The sequence below is a fragment of the Sorex fumeus genome, unplaced genomic scaffold (assembly GCF_029834395.1).
Source record: "Sorex fumeus unplaced genomic scaffold, SorFum_2.1 ptg000067l, whole genome shotgun sequence".
NCBI lineage: Eukaryota > Metazoa > Chordata > Mammalia > Eulipotyphla > Soricidae > Sorex > Sorex fumeus.
This window is the reverse complement of record NW_026606124.1, coordinates 4,560,647-4,582,084: the sequence shown is the minus strand read 5'-3', so window position 1 is coordinate 4,582,084 and position 21,438 is coordinate 4,560,647. Positions and strand designations below refer to the sequence as shown.

The following is a 21,438-nucleotide window of genomic DNA, read 5'->3' as shown; positions in this document are numbered from 1 at the left end:
CTCTGCCCCAGATCACGCCTTATGAAGCACGGCTGTGATCGCTGTCCTAGCCGACCCAGCGGCCGCGAGTTTCGCAAAAACATTGGGCCAAGTCGTTCTGTGGCCTAGGCACAAAGCGGGTCCTGTGTCTCCACCGGGATGGGGGTCACGCACGAAGCTCTCCTGCCGTGCTCCGTTAGGGAAAACTGGGCCTGCAAACATGATCAAGCTCTAAGCAAGTGCTCAAGAGCCGGGTTCAAGAGATGCTTCCCCCCCACCCCCCAGCAATGACGTCACTAAAACTTGAAACCCACGAGCCACGTGTCCCAGGGCCCAGAAGCAAACCGACCACCTGCCTAACATGCGGGCCCCTTGCCCCCCACCCCCACCCCCTGCACATCGGAGGTTCCACAGGAACCAGACTTCCACGCAGTCGCCCCGGCAACGGGAATCTCGGCCGCACAGCGGAGAACTCCCCGGGGTGGCTCCGGGGCGGGAGCCTCCGGGGGTGGCCCGGTCCCTTCCCCACGGGAGCGCCGAGGGCGCGAGCCGATGGCTGCGGAGTCACGGCCCGGCCTCCCCCGGCCTCCCCCGGCGCGACTCCGCAGCGTCACGGCGGGCGGCCCCGCGCCCCGGGGCGACGCCCGCCCGGCTCGGCCGCCCGGGCTGGGCCGCGGGGCCGGGCCGCCGGGGTCTCCGGGCGCCGCGCGCAGGGGCGGCGGGCGGGGCGCGGTGACGTCAGAGTGACGCGCCGACGCAGCGCGGCGCGGTGACGCACGCCCCTTTGTTGGCTCAGTAGCGGCAGCAGCGGCCGAGGAGGTGGCGCCGGGGACTGTTTTCTCTCGGAGGCCGGAGCGGAGCCGCGTCTGAGTGAGGCGGGCGGCGAGCGGCCCCCTCGCGCCCTCCGTCCCTCCCGCCTCCGCCGCCCTCCCCGCCGCCGCCGCCCGCCGCCAACCGCCAACCGCCGCGCCCGGGGGGAGCCGCGGCCCGCGGGGCCCGCAGCCAGGCCCGCGCCGGGACCTCCCGCCGGCGGGCGCCGCGGGAGCGAGAGCCGGGCCCGGCCGTCCCCGCCCTCGCCGCCGCCGCCGCCCTCGCCGCCGCCGCCCTCGCCGCCGCCCTCGCCGCCGCCGCCGCCGTCGCCGTCTCCGGGGCCCGCGCCGGCCGGCGGGGCGGCCCCGCGCGCGTCGCACCATGGACTCGGACGAGGGCTACAACTACGAGTTCGACGAGGACGAGGAGTGCAGCGAGGAGGACAGCGGCGCCGAGGAGGAGGAGGACGACGACGACGACGAGCCGGACGACGACAACCTGGACCTGGGCGAGGTGGAGCTGGTGGAGCCCGGGCTGGGCGTCGGCGGCGAGCGGGACGGGCTGCTGTGCGGGGAGACGGGCGGCGGCGGCGGCGGCAGCGCGCTGGGGCCCGGCGGCGGCGGCGGCGGCGTTGGCGTTGGCGGCGTTGGCGGCGGCGGCGGCGGGCCGGGCCACGAGCAGGACGAGGACTACCGCTACGAGGTGCTCACGGCCGAGCAGATCCTGCAGCACATGGTGGAATGCATCCGGGAGGTCAACGAGGTCATCCAGGTGAGGCTGGCCGCCGCGCCCGCCGCCCCGGCCGCCCCGGGCCTGGCGGCGCCCCGGCTGGCGGCGCGCCGGTGGGCACGGAGGGCGGCGGCGGGCGACGTTGGCCGGGCGGCCGGGCGGGCGGGCGCGGGGAGGTGCTCGGGGGCGGCGCTTCCCGGGCGCGGCGATGGCGGAGGCCGCCCGGGCCGCCCGGGCCGCGGCTGGCGGGCGGGCGGGCGATCGCGGCCGCTGCCCGGGCCCGGCGTCCTTCCCGCCGCGGACGGAGGGCGGAGGGCCGAGCGGGCCGGAAGCGGGGGGCGCCTCGCCGCCGGCGCTCGGGGCAGGGCCGCGAGGCCCCGGAGCGGCCCGGTGTTGGGTTGCCCCCGGCGGGCACCGGCTAGGGCCGAAATGGATCCGCTTGGCAGGCCTAAGTGCCCGCCTGCGGGTGGGGGGAAGGGAGCGGCTTCTCGGAAGCGGTGCCGATGGGCTCGCCGGCCTCCGCTTACGTCTCTGCCGGTCGCCTCGGGACCTCGCCGCTCCTCCTCCCGGCGGTGCCCGCGGACTCGCTGGAAGGCGTTGGAGCCGTCTTGCGGGCCGCCGTGGAGCGGGTCGTGCCGTTGCGAGCCCGGCCTTGCAGCCCAGGGACGCGCGTTTTGTGTGTTCGCAAGGCGGAGGGGGCTTTCTCTGCTCGTTCTGGACGGCTTTTCCCCTTTCTCTCCGGTCGCTTCTGGTTCGTGGTCCGCAGGTCAGGCCCGGTGGCGGTTGGCGACTTCAGCTCTTTTAGCCTAGCGGCACCGAGTGTTGCCTTTCGGGACTTTGGGAAATCAAAGGTCTTCATTCGTTTGGGGGGAGGAGGAGGAGGAGAAGAGGGCCAGAGGTCCGGGCAGCAGTTGAGCAATGAAACTGCCGTCCTGATTCGCCGCGATTTTTCGGGAAGCATTGCAGTAGTTACATGGAAGGAGCAAGTTAGTTACCCTTGCATACTTGTCAGTGACTTCCATGGCGGTTACTTTTTTTCTTCGCTTGATATTGGTCGGCGACTGGTGAATTGGCAGTAAGTCATTTCATTGCTTTTGCGTTGAGCTCGTTACGATTGACAGATTCTTAGTAAGTGGCGCTCTATTTTGAATATTGACCCGTCTCTTTAAGAGACCTATCTGAAATTAGTTGCTTGATTTTTTTTTTTCCTGATATTCTTGGGTTTTTGTTTTTTTTGATTTTCGCTTGTTTTTCATCTGGGGGCCGCATCGGGCGATGCTAGGGCTTGCTTCTGGCTCTGAACTTACGGGATTACTTGTGGCAGGGCTCTCGAGATCTTATGGGATGCTGGGAATCAAGCCCCTGGTCTGCCAGGAAAGGCAAGGGCCCTGCCTGTGCTGAACTGTGTGTCTCTGGCCCCATGGCACCGTGTTTATAAACCAAACTGCAAAGTTCAAGCTTTCGTAGATAAGTTTTAGGAGATAATGCAGTTTTAGGGAATGAGACAGTTGTGGAAGGTAGATTTTACTGCTCTTTCTGAATTTAGAAATGATTCAGAAATATTTAGAAATGGTTGGGTTCTGTGGTCACTGAATTGAGCGCTTTCTTTTTGAGACAAAAACTTTTAAAACCTTGAATTGTTTTTATTTACTACTACATAAAAATGTTATGTTTTCAAATGCATTTGTTTGTTGGCATCTTAGATTTGTCACTTCACAGGTGTGGCTACTGCACATGATAGTATTCTTTCTTTGTTAGTTTAGGAGAAAGAATAAAGTTAGATGAAAAGAACATATATTCAATAAGGATTTTTTTTTTTTAGTGTCCTGCTTTCCCCATGTTTCCATGCCTGCTTTTTGAAAAGTTTTCTAGTATGTTATTTTATGTTAAGGATGCTCTGGATACAGTTATTTTTTTGTTTGTTTTATGTATTTTTTCATTTTTATTTTTTGGTAACACCCATTGGTGCTCAGGATTGACTTCTGGCTCTGCATTCAGGGATCATTCCTGGTGGGGCTCTGGTGATCAGATAGGGTGCTGGAGACAGAACCCCAGGTCAGCTGTATGACGCACCCTACCTACTGTACTGGTCCCCCAAATGTTCATATCTCAGAATATTAGTAAAGTATAGGTTGTATCTCTTACCTCAGAGGCCTTTTCTCCAAATTATACCCTTACTAGCTTTAAACTGTTGACTGTGTTATAGGTTATGATGGTAGATTTAAACTTTAAAAGTTATGCAGCACAAATATTGTAAGAGGGGAAAAAAATTCCTGCCAACCGGAGAGATATCCCTAAAATTAGCCTTAATAGATTTTTACTAACAGAATTATTGTGTGCGTAATTTGTTTTCAATAGAGACAGGTAGCAAAAACAGTGAATCTTAGTAACTTTTCCTCAAATACTCTGTGTGCATACAAAACTTGTCTTAAATCAGTCTGTCGTTGGGCTTCCCTTTTTTTTTTTTCTTTCTTTCTAGTTTCTGGCTTTTATAAATTTAGTGTAAGAATACCCTCACAGATAAGTCTTTGAATAGTTTAATATATACGTATATATTTCTTTATTTGTTCGTTTTTGGGCTATACCCGGAGGTGCTCAGAGCTTAACTCCTTACTCTCTGCTTAGGGATTGATTACTCCTGGTGAATCTCTGGGGACCATATGACTTGCCTGGGATCCAACCCAGGTCTGCAGGGATCTAAAACATGTTGCAAGGCAGCTGTTCTACCTGCTATACTGTCTCTCCAGCTCCTAACATTTCCTTAAAGTAAAGGTTGCTGAACCAAAGGATTTTCTTATTTTTGTGGTATTATTTAAGTATCACACAATGCTTTCAGAAAAATACCCGTGTTTGTTTCATCATTAATGCTTGATTGGATATAACAGTTAGTAGTGATTATTTTCTTTCCATACTGATAGTAAGATCAAAGTTTCAATATGTTTATGTGTATGGGTATTTCTTTTATAAGTTGCCTGTTGCTTTTGCTCATTATATATCCTACATTGGGATATTTCTCTTTTCATGATTACGTTACCAATGTCCCATCCTTATGCTACTGGAGATTGAGGAGATTCCCAGAGTCTCTTAGATGCTAGGCAAGTGCTCTACCACGAAGCCATATATCCCTAGCCCTTATGAAATCTTATGGCACTTCAAATGTCATTTGTCTAGGTCTTTCTCCCTCTCTCCCTCCTTCTCTCTCTCTCTCTCTCTCTCTCTCTCTCTCTCCCTCCCTCCCTCCCTCCCTCTCTCTCTCTCACCTCTTCTCCCTTTCGCTTTTTGGGTCACACCAGGTGATGCCCAGGGGTTACCCCTGGCTCTGCACTCAGGCATCACTCCTGGTGTTGCTTAGGGGACCATATGGGATGCCGGGAATTGGACCCGGGTCAGCTATATGCAAGGCAAACACCCTACCCGCTGTACTGTTGTTCTGGTCCCATGTCTAGGATTTTTGATTAAAAATAAAGTAATCCTAGAGCTAGAGAGATAGTATAGCAGGTAAGGCACTTGATCCAGGTTCGATCCCAGCACAACTTACGGTCCCCTGAGAGCCCTGCCAGTTGTGATTCCTGAGCACAGCCAGGAGTAAGCTTGAATACCTTGGGGTATGGCCCCCTCCCCCAATTAATGTTGGTTTTAATGTGACAGGCTTTAAGATTATCAAGTTGAAACCTTGATTAGTTATTATTTTTGCCGTTTATTTCTGTTTATTATTAGCCCTTGAACATCACCTTTCTACATGAAATCAGATATATGTTACTAGTAAACTTAAATAAGTTTTCAGGAGAAAAAGATTGAAATGTAAATTGCCAGATTATTTTGAGTTTTGGGGCTGGAGCAATAGCACCGCGGGTAGGGCATCTCTCTTGCATGCGGCCAACCCGGATTCGAATCCCAGCATCCCATTTGGTCCCCTGAGCACCACCAGGAGTAATTCCTGAGTGCAGAGCCAGAAGTAACCCCTGTGCATCGCCAGGTGTGACCTAAAAAGCCAAAAAAAAAAAAATTATTTCGAGTTTTTCTTGGAATTTAATTGCTTTTTTTTTTCTTGAAGAGTGTTTATGGGCCTCAACAGATTATTTGCAAGTTCTAATCTGCACATACACATTCACACACATTGCCATGCCGCTGATGGTCAGAGACCTCAACTGGTGGTGTTGGGAGGCCACATGTGGTAACAGGGTTTTGAACCAGGGTCATGACTACAACTGTATGCAAGTCAAGTACCTTGACTTCTGTACTCTCTTCAGCCCAGGATTATTAATTTTACATTTAATACTATTTTTTGTTTAGGGGCCACACGTGGAGATGCTCAGGGGTTACTCCTAGCTCTGCATTCAGGATTACTTCTGGCAGGGCTTGGGGGACCATATGGGATCCTAGGGATTGAATCCAGGTAGGTCCTGTGCAAGTCAAGTGTCCTACCCATTGTACTACCTCTGTAGACCCAGATTATTATTTTTGATTTTAGACTATACCAACGATGGACAAATGCTTAAGTTAACACTACAGTTCTATACTGCGTACTACACTTTTGTGGAATGTATAAACATCTAATTTCTGTTCCTTCCATGATGTTTAATAAATGCTGGTTGTTAAATGCATGTGCCAGTCCTGTTAAAGAGCAGAGGATATGGTTTTTGTCTTTTCCTGGCAGTTTCGAGACCTTAAATTTTGCGTCTGGGTAGTTAAAAATCTAGAATTTACTATATTGGTCTTTTTAGGTCAATTAGAGTTCATTTAATGTCCTTCATAACCTCAATTGCTTGATGCTTTTATTATTGTTGTTATTATTAAGGAATTGAGTTCAGGGGCTGGGAAATGACAAGTTATAAAAGTGGAATTCATGTTTTGCATGTAGAGGCCCCAAATTTGATCCCCTAGCACCTAGAGTCCTCTGAACACTGCTGGGTGTGGCCCTAATGAACTGCCCAGCCTGAGCACTGCTTGGGAATTCTGGTGGTGGGGGGGGGGGGTGGTGGTGGCAGGGTGGTACGGAAAGAAAATGGTGCAAGAGGCCTGATAGTACAGAGGGTAAGGCACTTGCTTTGCACATGGCTGACCAGGTTTGTATCCCCACTCCATGTACGGTTCGTCCCCTGAGCCCTGCCAGGAGTGATCTCTGAGGGCAGAACCAGGAAGTAAGCCCTGAGTATCGCTAGGTAGGCTCCCCTCACCCACCAAAAAAAGAAAAGGATTCAAGTATGTATCTCAAGATCGACTTAAATTGACTGTGAAAACTGCTTTGGGTAGGTGGGGAAGGTAGAGGCATTTTCTGTAGTTGATTCCTCTTGTAATTTTTTTATCCTTTCCCAGTTGATCTTGGGCTGTAAGTTTTAAATTACATTAGTTTTTGTTCTTGCTTATGGCAAAAGGCCTTTATGGGTTAGGAGTCCCGGAAATGGGATCCAGCAGTTTAAATAGGGTGGTGCGAATCAAGCTAAATTTGAGAGCCCCTGATCCCCTGAAGTTTAACAGCAGTGCTTCACATGGAGGGCTAGTGATAGATTATTACAGAGCTAGGTTAAATAATGGAAGATATGTTATTTAAGAAACTAATACAAGAAAATTTCAAGAGCGTGGACAAACTTATATGTTGAATGGTTGGAGACTTGTCAGGTTTGCTGCTGTCCTTATATTAATTGGTTTATCTTAAAGCAGTCTTTATTTAAAATGTTAAAACACCTCACATTAGATTGGAGCACTTGATGGGGGTAGGGGGAGATATACCCTGCAGTGCTCAGGACTGATTTCTGGCTCTGTACTTAGGGAGCACTCCTGGCAGAGTTGGAGGACCGTCTGGGGTGCCTGGGATTGAACCGGTTTGACCACAAGCAAGGCAACCCTCTGTTCTGTCACTCTGGTCCCTAGAGTGTTTGGGTTATTCTTCTCTTTTTTTTCCCACCATGACTTATTTGTCTTAAGGATGGGGGTGGGCCGGAAGAATGAGAGAGAGGGAGATGTAGAGAAAGAGGGGAAATCACTAAATTTTTTTTTTTAATTTTTGTGCCACATCTGGCTGTGCACAGGGCTTACTCCTGGCTGTGCTCAGAGGTTATTCCTTACAGTGTGTGGGGAACTATATGGGGTGTTAGGGAATCAAATTGGGATCTGGGATCTGCCGCACGCCGGGTAGACAGGAGCTTTATCCCCTGTTTCGTCACTCCAGCTCCACAACCTTAAGTATTGACTTGAAGCCTGGTCTCTAATTTATTTATTTTTAACGTTGAGAATGTTTGTTTTGGGAGGTGCTACGCTTGGTTTGCACGGGGCTTTTTCCAGTCATGTAGGCATGAAGGCTCCCTTCACACCTGTCCCACCCCCACTAAATGAATCCCAGGAGTTTGGATCAGGTATTGTCAGCAAGTCTCTATTATTTTAATACAGAGCCAGGGCTGAGATGCTTTTTTGTTTGGTCCTCTAAGAATCTGCACTGTAACTTTTAGGTCTCTACCTAGCTACATATAAAAGACAGATTTTCCCACCTTCGGGAGTTTTAAGGAAGGCTTAGTTTGTTTTGTTGATGTTGGGGCCACACCCAGGAATTCTTAGAGGCTACTCCTGGTTCTGTGCTTAGTGCTTTCTTGACGCTGGATCAAACCTGGGTCAGAAGTTTGCAAGACTTCTTGTAGTTAAGTTAACAAAGCTTGTAGTTAAGCTTCTTGCCTCTGGCTCCTCAGTGTTTTGTCTGGGATTTTTTTTCGAAATGAAATTCAAATCCTCTGAAGTAGGATTATTCCTATTCATTATTCCTAGGGTTTTGCTTGGTTTTGCTTTGGTTTCTGGGCCGTATCCAGTGGATCTAACTTCTGCAAGGCAAGTGCCCTACCCATCTCTCCATCCCTGCAATCATAAAATTGTTTCTTCCTACTTTTTCTTTCTAAATTTTTATTCACTTGGAGATGGCCCTCTGGTTTTATCTTTGAGACTGGCAGGGGCTGGGGTGGGGAGACTTAAATATTGTCTTGTTTTCTCAAGTCATTAAACATGGTGTATAATATATGTCCAGTTGGTATTTGAATTAGATTGATGGTAGTTTGGGATATCAGAAGACAGCTTATAAAGTTACTGAGGGACTGGAACAAATAGTATAGCTACTAGGGTGCTAACCTTGTACATGGCTGATCCCAGGAAACCTGGTAAGGTCCCCTGAGCCTGACAGGAATGATCCCTGAGTACAGAGACAGGACTAAGCCCTAAGAATCGTGTGTCGCCCCAAAACAAAAATAAATAACCCCCCTCCAAAAAACACATTTCTTACTGAAATTTGTTAAGCTCTGGCAAATTATTATTATTATTAGTAGTAGTAGTAGTAGTAGTAGAATTATACTGATTTATTTCATTAAGAAATGAAAATACTATTTTTAAGGTTAAAAAGTTGTAAACTTAAATGAGAAATGCCAAATAGTGTGATGGGACTTTTCTTTTTCTTTTTTTGGTTTTTGGGCCCCTCTTGGCTGTCCTCGGGGCTTACTTCTGGCTCTGTGCTCTGGGTATCAAACCCAGGTCAGATGTGTGCAAGGCAAGCATTCTACCTGCTGTACTGTGGCTTAACCCCAGGGCAGTGGGACTTTCCCATGACAGTTTCTTCCCTCCCACATATAAATGGTCAGTAGCATTTTTTCCGTGTGCTGTGTTGCATTTAAATGAAATATCACAAGTGATGTGATACTTGATACATTTTGGCAAAAAGTGCAGCAGATAATGGTGTGTTAGATAACATTTTTTTATTACTAAGATACTTGTTTACTTAGTGCTAAGAATAGCTATGCTCCCGTACACTCTCCCCAGGTTGACTTTGCTTTGTTGAAACTGCGTTTAATTCAGTTTCATTTTGTTCTTGTTTTGGGGCCACATCAGGCTGTGCTCTGAGATTATTCCTGACTCCTTTCAAAGATCACTCCCCGGTGGGCTCAGAGGCCCTATGGGATGGGTGCCAGGATCAAACCTGGATCAGCTATGTGTGTGTGTGTGTGTGTGTGTATACATATATATACACCCATATGTATATACACACACACACACATATATATGTGTGTGTGTGTGTGTGTGTGTGTAAGGCAAATGCCTTTCTCTTTTACTGTCCTTAATTCAAATATGAACGGACTCCAGTCATTTGATAATATATCCCTTTCTATGTCTCCCTTTCTGTCTCCCTCTCCCTCCCGCCTTCTCTCCTCCCTCCCCCACTTTTGGGCCATACCTAGCAACGCTTAGGGGTTACTCCTGGCTCTGCACTCAGGAATCACTCCTGGTAGTGCTTGGGGACCATAGGATGCCGGGGATTGAACCCCAGGTCAGCAACATGTAAGGCAAATGCCTTACCCACTGAACTATCTCTTTGGTTCTGTAGCACCTCTCTCTCTCTCTCTCTCTCTCTCTCTCTCTTAAGGATTAAGACAAGTGCTTTCTTATTTTCAACAGGTATTTATTAATAAAATCCCTTATGTGGATACATTATGTTTTCTGATATTTTAGATGGGCATTTCTTTGAAACTCCTTAGAAAACTCACATGCCCTGCCTTGTTTCAAGGCTCTCATTTCTTTTATTGATTTACCAGTTTACCATTATTGAAATTAACTGATTTCTATAATTAATTGACTAATTTTTCAGCATTTTCCACATCCAGTTATCCCTGATAAAATTATCCTATCCTAAAATTTTTCTTAACAGCCTCCCTGTTGTTCTTTTTACTAATCTTAATAGGACTTCTTTATTTTGACTCATCTCTCTATGCTTTCATTTCTCATGGTATCAAATAAGACAAAAAAAGTCTTTTCCTGCTAGAAAGACTTTTCTTTGTATCCCATACTTACCCCCCTTTATTATGTTTAGTCCTGGTTGCTTAATATGGCATTAATAACTATCTTTCTTTTGTTTGGGGCCAGTATTAACTAGTTAGCTCTGAATAAAATGTTTTCTGCTTCCTTTTTGATCTCTGGGTAGTTTAAGTGCAGTGCATACTTTTGTGAAATTAAGTTATATGCTGCTGCCGTTATAACTGATCTCCATATCTTGAGTACAAATAAACTATTTTTAAATTAAATTTTTTCTGTTTTGATTTTGGACCACATCTGGAGGTGTTCAGTGCTTACTCCTGGCTCTGGACTTACTCTTGGCTCTGTGCTAGGGATCTCTCCCGGGCTGGGCTTTGGAGGGCCATGTGGAGTAGTGCTGTGTATCAAAGCCGGGTCAGCTGCATGGAAGGCAGGCACCTTACCCATTGTACTATCCAGACCCAGTGCTTCTGTTTCTTTAACTCAAAAATCAAAGTAAGAAATTTCCCACCATCAAGTATGTTACCTTGTTTCCTCCGTAAGAAATACTTAAAAAGAATTTTTAAATTGAGGTTCTGTGATTTACAGTATACAGAACCTCATGTATTGTAAATGATGGATCCCAGTTTTAACACTCCACCTATCACGAGTGTATCTGCCTCCCTCCCCCGTGGACTCCCAACTACAAATAAAAATTAAAGGTAGAACAACCGTCCTTTATCTAACCCTTTTTTGTTCTCCCTTTAGTATTCTATATATTATGATTTTATCTGTGGTTAGTGCATCCCTAAAAATAATGTTTTTGTTTAGTTGAGTCAGCATATAAATTGGGAACTTCATAAAATCAATGTTGGCAGGGAGGGGTGCTTGAGATTGAACCCCGTGTCTTATGAGTGCAAAGTATGCACTTTACTACTTAGCAACATCTCAGCACCCCATGATTTTTACCATATGGTATTTGTTTAGCTGCTGTATTATATTGGAGGAATAGAGATACTGAGCAGCTCTTGAAGAAGGCATGTATAAGAAAATGATAATGATACATGTAACGGCAGCATTACAAGGTCAAAGAAGGAGTGTGTAATGCTATTTTCTGGAGCTTCTTACACATCCCTTAAGGTGGAAATAGGCGTGAAATGGAATTTTGAAAAAAGAAATAAGTAGCTGAAGAGGCAGATATGGTGGAGAAGGCATTGGTTGGGAGGAATAGGCTTGTACATATACAGAATCTACTAATGTCCTGGTATGTTGAATATTAAAATTGTTGGAAAGTAGGAGCTGTCTTCCCTTTATGGGAAGACTTTAGCTTAGTTCTTAGAAAAGATGAAGTCATGAAATTTACATACAAGTGGTACAATATGGAAAGTATCATGCTAAGCGAAATGAGTCAGAAAGAGAGGGATAGACATAGAAAGATTGCATTCATCTGGGGGATATAAAGTAACAAAGTATGAGATTAATACCCAAGAATAGCTGAGATCAGCACCAGGAGGATTACTCCATAACTTAGAGGCCAGCCGGGTATCCTAGAGGAAAGGGCAGTTCAGATAGAGAAGGGAGCACCAAATAAAGGATGTTTGGAGGATCCTCCCAGGAGGGGAGATGCGTGTCGAAAGTAGACTATGGACTGAACATGTTTGCCACTCAATGCCTCTTTTGCAGACCACAACACCCAAAAGGAGAGAGAGAACACAGGGGATTGCCCTGCCACAGAGACAGGGGGGATGGGGGGATGGGGGTGGGAGGGATATTATCCATGGTGGTGGAAAATGGGCACTGGTGGAGGGATGGGTATCTGATCATTGTATAATTGAAACCAAAGCACAAAAAATTGTAAATCTACAATTTAAAAAAAAATAAAATAAAATAAAGGGAAAAAAAAAAGACTAGCTTAGTGCTAAATGAGATGGATTTATTCCCCTCAGGCCAGGTGAAACAACTATAATCTTTGGGATTGGTGTATTAAGACTGCTTTACCTTGGTATCACATGTAAAGGACCAGTTGAAAGTCCACTGTGTTGGTAGTATAGGGAATAAATGAGAATAGGATAAGATTAGGAAGCAGAATGAGTAGCGAGAAGTCTATTATAGTAATATGAAAAAGAAATAAGTTAGCAAGACTGCTGCCCAGAGGCATTCAAGATATAGTGGAAGATCTAGTCAGTGAAAATTGGTGCATTTTTTTTTTAGGGAGACAGAAATAGCTTGTCTTTGGTAAAACAGCTTTCAGTTCCACCTTTTCCAGTTACTTATGGGGCAGGCCGGGGAAGCACATCTGACAGTGCTGAGGACTTTCTCCTAGCTCTCTGCTCAGCAGACTATATAGGGTACTGGCAGTTGAATCTGGATCTGCCATGTGCAAGGCATGTACCTTATCCACTTAATTTGAGAACTTTATGATCTGTGAATACTTGTTTGAATGGATTTAAGATAAGGGGAATCGTAGCTTTTCTAAACATGCTGTTTTGTCATATGTTAATAGTCTAAATGGCACTGTTTACACATGTATTTTAATAGAGACCGGCAGTGCTTTAATAGAGACCAGAACACCAGGGCCACATTCTGTGGTGCAGGCTTGGGGGCATGTGGAGTTGGGAAACAAAACTGAATGCCTCATACATAGCAGGCTTGTATGTTTGAATCTGTACCATTTGAACCACATCCCTCACCCTATACATTTTTTTTTTAAACCCTGAGAGCTATCTGCTTGTGGTACTAACAACCATTGTAACAAAGAATATTGTAGGATAATGGTAGGATAAAATATTAATTTGTAGAAAGAAAGATGAAATGGTGAAGTACAACTTTTGTTCAGTGATTTCGAACATATACCAATCACATAGACTGTGGCATTACAGTAGAAATTTTCTGCATATGACTATGACCATTTTAATTTTGTATCATTGAAAGTTGTTCTGGAATCTGAGTTTCTTGGACTGAAGCCATAGTATATCAGGTAGGGTGTTTGTCTTGCACACGGCCAAACTGAGTTTGATTCTGAGCACCACCAGGAGTAACCCCTGAGCACAGCTGGGTGTAATCCAAAGCCAACACATTTTTAAAGTGAGTTTCTTGTGTATACTTTGTGCATAAAAAAACCCAGTGTTACCTGTGTGTAGCGGAGATAACACAGGTGTTAAGGCACTTGTCTTGCATCTGGCCAACTGCAGTTCAAATCCCTGGCACCACATATGGTTCTCTGAGCATTGTCAGGGGTCAGCTCTGAGAACAGAGGCAGAAATATCCTTGAACACTGTCAGGTGAGCTCCACCTGCCAAAAAGGAGAGGGCTTGAAAGATAATACAGGGTCTAAAGCACTTGGTTTGCAAGTGGCCTGCCTGGGTTCTCAGTGTCCTTTCACACCCCCCACCCACTCTCCCTACTGAGTAGGGTAGCTTTAGCACCATTGGGTGTGGCCAGTTAACCCCATCTCAGCCTTCCCTGCCTCGCCCGCCCCCCTTTCACACACCTATTTGGAGAAATTGTGTGGCATGGTTATAGAAGCGCCTTTTGTAAATTAACAGATGGTGTTAAAATACCGGTTATTTTATCTATTGCATTGGCACTATTTCTGCTTGAAAATAGATCAACAGTTTATTTGGGTACGTGAATGGGAGAGTTGCAAGTATCGATTTCAGATATTTTATTATAGATTATAGGTAGATATCTTTTATTCTGTTTCCCCCTCCCTTTTATGTACCTTGATTTTAGTTTTTTATCAAGTCTGTCTATCTGGCCTTTGCCGCTGTGGCCCATTGATCTGTCCATCTGTCTGTTACAGTGCATATTGGGTACTTCCAGAAGTATGAATTCAGTGATGCAAAGGACAGGCGGGCTGCAGCAGCAAAGGTAGGACAGAATCGTCCCAAAGACAAGTCATTAAAGGACCATTAACCACATATATTTGCACGCACATATTGGTGGCAGTACCTCATTATTTAAAGGGCACGTAGTTTTTTTATTCTGTATTTTTTGAGAACTTGTTCTTACATGAAAAATTTGATGTCTTTTTTTATAAAAGGCCCAGTTTTGCCAGTTGCTAAAGCAGAATTTTGCATTTGCCACAATCATTTTTCTCTTTTTTTTTTTTTTTTTTTTTAATTTATTTATTGAATCACTGTGGGAAAGGTTACAAAGCTTTCAGGTTTATGTCTCAGTCATGCAAATATCAATCACATTTCCCTTTACCAATACTTATTTTTTACCATGAAAAACCCCAATAAAACCCCACCCCCCACCCCTCCCCGTCCCTGTGAAGCAGATGAATTCTAGTTAACACTCTATCTGCTTTGATTAGATTCATTGTTTCAATAAAAGATTCACCACTATTATTTAGAGTTTACCCCCCCCCCCCCCCAAATCAGACATGCTGAAAAAGCATTGTGAAGTGATTTGCTTTCTACGGCTGGGTTCAAGAATTAAATGTTGGTTTTGGATTTCTGCTCTTTTACCTATTGACCCTGGAAGTATTTCTACTGAAAGTCAGATAGTTAAGAAATTGGTTTCTGTGTTCTGGAGTCCTGGCCGTGCTTGCCACAATCATTTTTCTAAAGAAGCTAAATAGTAGGAGAAGTTAATAAGTGGGGGTATTAATGGTGTTTGCTCAATACATAAATTTGGCTCATTTTCAAAACTGGTGACAAAGAATTTTATGGTAAAAGTGAGCAGAAACATAGAAGGTTGATCTGGACGTGTTTTTAATATTTATAGCTCCAGATTTAAAATATTTTGATGGGGAAGAAATCTATCTTGCTCTTTAACTTCACCGAAGAAGATTAGGACTTTCTATTTAAATATTTGTACCATTTTCTTAGATACTTGTATCCATTTACTTGCTACTTGATAGCAATTGTAATAGGAATTCCTGGTTTCTTTTTCTAAAAACTGGCTTAGAATGAGAGAGCAATAGCTTTTTTTTTTTTTTTTTTTTTTTTATTTGTTGTGGAGCTGACTCACAGCTTTTCTGGAGCCACCAGGCCTCCAACTAGGGCCACGTTATGTGCAAGGCAGGTGCTCGACCACTTGAACCAGTTGGGGCGAAAGGCCCTAATCCATGCGCATCATCCTTTATCTAAGATAAATGCTAAGATCTAAACCATAGGCAGGTGTTAAAGGATATAGATACAATGTATTTTGAAGAAAAATGTAAGTTTTAAGTGCTAGATTGTTTACTTATATATTGCTTTGGTATTAGATGTGAAGTAAATTACTTTAGGGATTTAGCAAAAACAAGATATTTTTATTATTTTGCTGTTAGGTTTCTAAAAGGAAGGTGTTACATTTTTATAAATGTTTCTTGTAAATAAGTGTTTCTCAAGTCTTTTCAAACTAAGAGGCAGAAAGACACTGTGAGGATGCTAGCTTTTCAGAATGACCTTAAAAGGTCTTTTTCAGTTTAAATTCTGATCCAAAATGTTAATGTGTTTTATGGGCTCGGCTGTGGCTTGGTAGAATAACTACACCTCATTTGCCTCGGTCCCTGGATTCTATCCCCAGTATACACAAATCCCTATATTTTGGTGGTCTGTTACATTGATTCTTTGGGGGCAGTGTTGGGCCACACCCAGTGATGCTCAAAGGCTTATTCCTGACTCTGCCACTCAGGGCTCACTTCTAGTGGTGCTAGGGGAGCTTTTCTGGGGAACTTGAGATGAAAACTTTAAATGACAAATGGAAATCCCCAGAGGCCAGAGAGAATATACTGAATAAGGCACTTGCCTTACCTGGATTTGCTCTTCATCATCCCTGAAGACCACCAGGAGTAGTTCCTGAGTGCAGAGCCAGGACCAGCCCCTGAGCTTATCTGGGTAAGAGCCAAAAGCTTTTTTTTTTTTAAACTAGGTACAAGCCCTTTGTCAGATGCGGTGTTATGCAAATATTTCTTGTCTCTGGCATACTTTTATGTAATAGTGCCTTTTATATTTTGATGAATTACAGTTTTCAGTAGTCAGACCTATTTTTTACCTATTTGTTTGTGTTTTGGGCCACACCTAGCAGTGCTCCTCAGACTTAATTCCTGACCCTGCGCCCAGGTACCAATCCTGTGAGCTCAGGGGACCAAGTGTGGTGACAGGGATCAAACCTGGGTCAGCCCATGTGCAAGGCAAACATGCTGCCCACTGTACTCTTACTTTGGCCCTAAGGATTCTACTTTTATTATCATTTCTCATAACTGTTTGCCTGATTTATGGCTACTAAGATTTTCCTCTGAAAGTTAGTGTTTCATATTTGACATTTGTTTCATCCATTATTGTGTAAAGTCTGTAAAATCTGAGATGCAGGTTAAAGTTGATTTAAAATACATATACGTGTGCCTTGAGCTAGGACTATAGTAGTCTTAAGTACTTGCTTTGCATGCGGGAGCATTTACTCTGGCTCTCAAAGTCGCCTGAGCATCATCAGGAACAAACCCTGCGCAACCTGTAGGAACTAGTAGCCCCTAACTACTGCTAGGTATAGCATCAAAATACGCCCCTCCCCCCATGTATATCTGACTTATTACAGAAGTAATGAATATTTTCAGTCCCTATTGAATTGTTTTAGCACTGTCTGTAGCACTGTCCTCCCATTGTTCATCGATTTGCTCGAGCGGGCACCAGTAACGTCTCACAACAAATTGTGAGACTTGTTACTGGTTTTGGCATATTGAATACGTCACGGGGAGCTTGCCGGACTCTCTGAGCGGGGTGGAGGAATTGAACCCGGGTTGACCGTGTGCAAGGCAAACGCCTTACCTGTTGTGCTATCTTTGTAAAAATAAAACCTTTCAATTGATCTGCGTATTCTTTTACCAATTCTTCATGGGTTTATAGGATTCCTTCCTCCGTCTCTCCCTCCCCCTCCTCTTTCTTCCACTCCCTGCTCCCCAGAGTTCTTTAGGCATGGTGGATCTACCAGGACCCCACCTATTGTTGCATGAGACCACGAGGCTTAAGCATGATCTGCTTGGAGACCTTGAGGTATACTGGGGATCAAGCTCTGGTTGCCATATCAAGACCTGGACCTGAGGGGTTTCCTTGGCCCCTGACTAAAATATTTTTGTATATTACTGACTTTTATAAATGCACTTTTTGTTGTAACTTGCAGGGATTCTTTTGAATACTGAATGTTTTATGCCCTTTCTGAATCCAAGTCCTCTATTGTATAATCTTGTGATTTTCTTCACATCTTTCCTAATGTATTGCTAGGATTTACTTTTTAATAATTTGTTGAAGATTCTTATATCTTTGCTTTTAAATTTCTTGCTCTTTTTCTCCTCCCTCTCTCTGGTTGGGGGACCATCTGGAATGTTGGGGTTGAATCCCAGGTCAGCTGCGTGGGGGCAAGTTGCGTGCTCCATGTATGATCTCTCCAGCTCTAAAGTAATTTCTTGGAATGTCTGACTGGTTTTGATATTAGGGTAAAGCTGATCTTGAAATGAAAATTGAGATGGTTTCCTGTTGTTCTGTTTTCTGGGCAAGATTGTATAAGGTTATTTGTTGTTACCTTACGTTGTAGAATTTACTAGTGAGACCATTGAATATTGTGTTTTCTTTGGAGAAAGGTCTTATCTAACTTGTTCAGTTTGTTTCATAAATGAAGCAACATTGATAATAAGTTTTTCAGCAGATTTTAATAGTGGTTTTAAGGAAATCGATTTTGTTTTGGTTTGTTTTTTAGGCCACACCCCGCAGTGCTTAAGGCTTACTCCTGGCTTTTCACGCAGGGATTGCTCCTGGCTGTGATCAAGGGATCATAGGGACTTCTGGTAATCAATCAAGGCAAACACCCTACCTGCTGTACTGTGCACTGGCCCCTAAGGAGATTTACTCGAAATTGTAGTAGTAGCTCTTGATTTTGTTTGCTTTCGGTTTACAAGTCCATTAATCTCCACTATCATTTATTTCCTTCTTTTGGGGTTTAGTTTTTAAGTTTGCTTTTCTAAAAAGTAGTATATGACATTTGGTTAGTAATTGTAATTGATCGTAATTAGTAATTGATGTGTTCCAGCCCTTTGAGTGTCTCTTTGGCCTCTTTTGTAGTTCTCTTGAGCATACTGTGCGTTGTAATTTCATGGCTGGCTGTCCTCAGAGATAGCTGAAATCAAGAGAAAGGGCTTTCAGCATTTTGCCATATCCTTTCCGTCCTGTGGGTGGAAAGCTGGCCACCCAGAGTTGTGGCATGTGCTTTGCATGTAAGAGGGCCTAGGTTCAATCCATGGCACATCATGTATTCACCTCTAGTACCCTGGGTACTGCTAGGTGAGATTAAAAATAAATTTTGCCATAATAATAGAAGGAATATTAGTCCAGATTTTCCTAGGGCTGGAATTCACAAGTATTCTCTGTTATATTGGATACTTCTGCAACATTTTGGAGACTAGTCATATAGCTTATTTAAGACCTTAGTCTTGTAGCTGTGTGTTGGGGGGGCAGTGGTCATCACATCCAGCCGTGCTTAGGGACTAATCCTGACCTGGTACTTGGGATTGCGCCTGGTAATGCTTGGGAGACCACGTGCTGAGGATCAAATTTAGGCCTCCAGCATGCTCCAGAGATACAGCCCATTGAGCTCTCTCATCAGCCCTTTACTTTTATCTTTGAAGAATTAAATGATTTCTAAAGTTTAGGGGTCTTAGGAAAATTATTAGATGCACATAGGCTTTATTTTCCTGGCACCTTTTCTATATTGCAGTGTACATAAATCATTGGAGTTTAACTGCACTGAAATGGTGATGTGAATATATTTTGGTGATATATAAATAGTGATGTGAATGTATTTTATTTGTATTCTAAAATCCCCTTTCCCCACTCATACAGTGCTGGTAGAATATAGTAGTTTGACATTATTATGCTATTCTAGTTTAGAATTTTTTCCAGTACTAGATAGTTTAGCAGGTAAGGTGCTTGGTTGACATGCTTCCAACCCTTGTTTAATCACTGGCATAACTTAGGGCCCCCTAGCACTGCCATGAGTGATCCCTGAGCACATCTGAGTGTGGCCCCAAACTCCCCCCACTCCCCAGCCCCCTAATGTTTTTCCCTTGAGAAATACCCTGTTGGGAAAAACTTAGGCCGGTATGGCCATGCATATTACCAAACATGCCATGTATCATGCAAGTTCTCGAAGGATGTACCATTGGTATCCTGTGTTCTTCATTGCTGCAGAGGAACAATCGTCTGGGTCCTCTTGGGAGTGAGCACATTTGTACTCATTCTGTTATCTAAAATCTTTGTCAGGCTAGTAGGCTGTGGGGTATTGGAGTTTTTTTTTTGTTTTTTCTTATTTATTTATTGCTTTTTGGGTCACGCCCACCGATGCAAAGGGTTTCCCCTTGCTCATGCACTCAGGAATTACTCCTGGCAGTGCTGGTGGACCACATGGGATGCTGGGAATTGAACCCGGGTCAGCCGCATGCAAGGCTAACTCCTTACCCACTGTGCTATTGCTCCAGCCCCCTTTTTTTATTTCTTAAATTTTTTATTAGTGAATCACTGTGAGGTACAGTTACAGACTTACAAACTTTTGTGTTTGCATTTCAGTCATACAATGGTCAAGTACCCATTCCTCCACCAGTGCCCATTTTCTACCACCAGCATCTCTCCCACTACCCCAACCCTGCCCCGCCTCTGTGGCAGGGCATTCCCTTTTGCGCTCTCTCCTTTTGGGTGTTGTAGTTTGCAATAGAGGTATTGAGTGGCCCTCATGTTCGGTCTGTACTCTACTGTAGCCTCAGCCTGCATCTCCCATCTAGAGTGAGAGCCCCTCCTTTTTAAATTTTAAATAATGTTTCTAAGAGACATGACAATGTAAAATTTGATATAAACATAGCTCAATAGCTCTTTCTCTTCGGGTTTTGCTTTGTTTTGGGGCCACTGCTGGCAGTACTCTGGTTACTCTTGGTTTTGTGCTCAGGAACCACTCCTGAGTGATTCTTGGGAGACTACAGCTGTGGATCAAACTTGGGTTGGCCACATGCAAGACAAGCACCTTAGCGTCTGTACTACCTATTCTGCCTGACAGATTGAATTGAGAGTAATCTATTTTTTATGACTTTTTCGTATAGGATCACTTTAAAACTAAATTAGTATATTGATGAATTCTGTGCTCCTACTGGTGAAATAAGAGTAGTTTGTGTAACGAAACTTTTAAAAATACTATTTGATGCTGATATAATAAAATTATGAAATATAGTCCTAGTCCCAGATTTGAGTTCCATCTTTAACATTATCACTGTGCGCTCTCCCCCCCTCCCCCTCCCTGAATGGGTCAGGTTTTCCCCATCTTGTAGGATCTTCATTTTATTTTTGCTTTTGGACTACACCTAGCTATGCTTAGGGCTTACTTCCTGGCTCTGCCCTTGGGGTCTTAGGTGTGACTCACAGGGTGCCAGGGATGCCAGGATCAGTCACATGGAAGGTGAGCACCCTACTGGCTATACTATCTCTCCAGCCCCAGGACCTGCATTTTTAAAAAAATTTTTATTAGTGAAACATCATGAGGTACAGTTGTATAGACTTACACATTTTTGTGCTTGGGTTTCAGTTATACAATGATCGAGTACCCATCCCTCCACCAGTGCCCATTTCCCACCACCACGGATCCCAGTATCCCTCCCACCCTCCTTTCCCCCCATCCCACCCTGCCTCTGTGGCAGGGCATTCCCTTTTGTTCTCTCCTTTTGAGGACCTGCATTTTAAGTGATTGTTTATTTTTAACCCATGCTAAGTAAGCTCACTAGCTTTGCGGGAAACAAAAATTATCTGTGAAAGCATTGAGAGAGCAGTAAACTTTTTTTTTTTGGTTATATTTATTTATTGAATCACTGTGGGAAAAGTTACAAAGCTTTCAGGTTTAAGTCTCGGTCATACAGTGATCAAACACCCTTCCCTTCACCAGTACTTATTTTTCACCATCAAGAACCCCAATATACCTCCTTCCCACCCCTCCCGATGCCTGTGAGACAGATGATTTCTACGTATAGAGCAGTAAACTTTGAATCTTTTTCATGGCATTTGCTTTTCATTCTAGAAATGAAATAGCAACCTAAGATTATACTTTATAATTCATAATAACTACAATACATATGGAGCGATAGCACAGCAGGTAGGGCATTTGCCTTGTACGCAGCCAACCTGGGTTCGATTCCTCTGTCCTTCTTGG

At 44.7% G+C, this 21,438-nt stretch overlaps 1 protein-coding gene across 1 annotated transcript in view; it reads left to right on the top strand.

Annotated features, from left to right (window-relative positions):
• The first annotated feature begins 1,113 nt into the window (after positions 1 to 1,113).
• The window catches only part of ARIH1 (ariadne RBR E3 ubiquitin protein ligase 1), a 73,783-nt gene continuing 53,458 nt past the window's right edge, over positions 1,114 to 21,438 (top strand). The window contains exon 1 of the mRNA XM_056128824.1: positions 1,114 to 1,560. Within this exon, the coding sequence (XP_055984799.1) occupies positions 1,171 to 1,560 (390 nt within the window). The 5' untranslated portion in view covers positions 1,114 to 1,170. The remainder of the gene's footprint in view (positions 1,561 to 21,438) is intronic.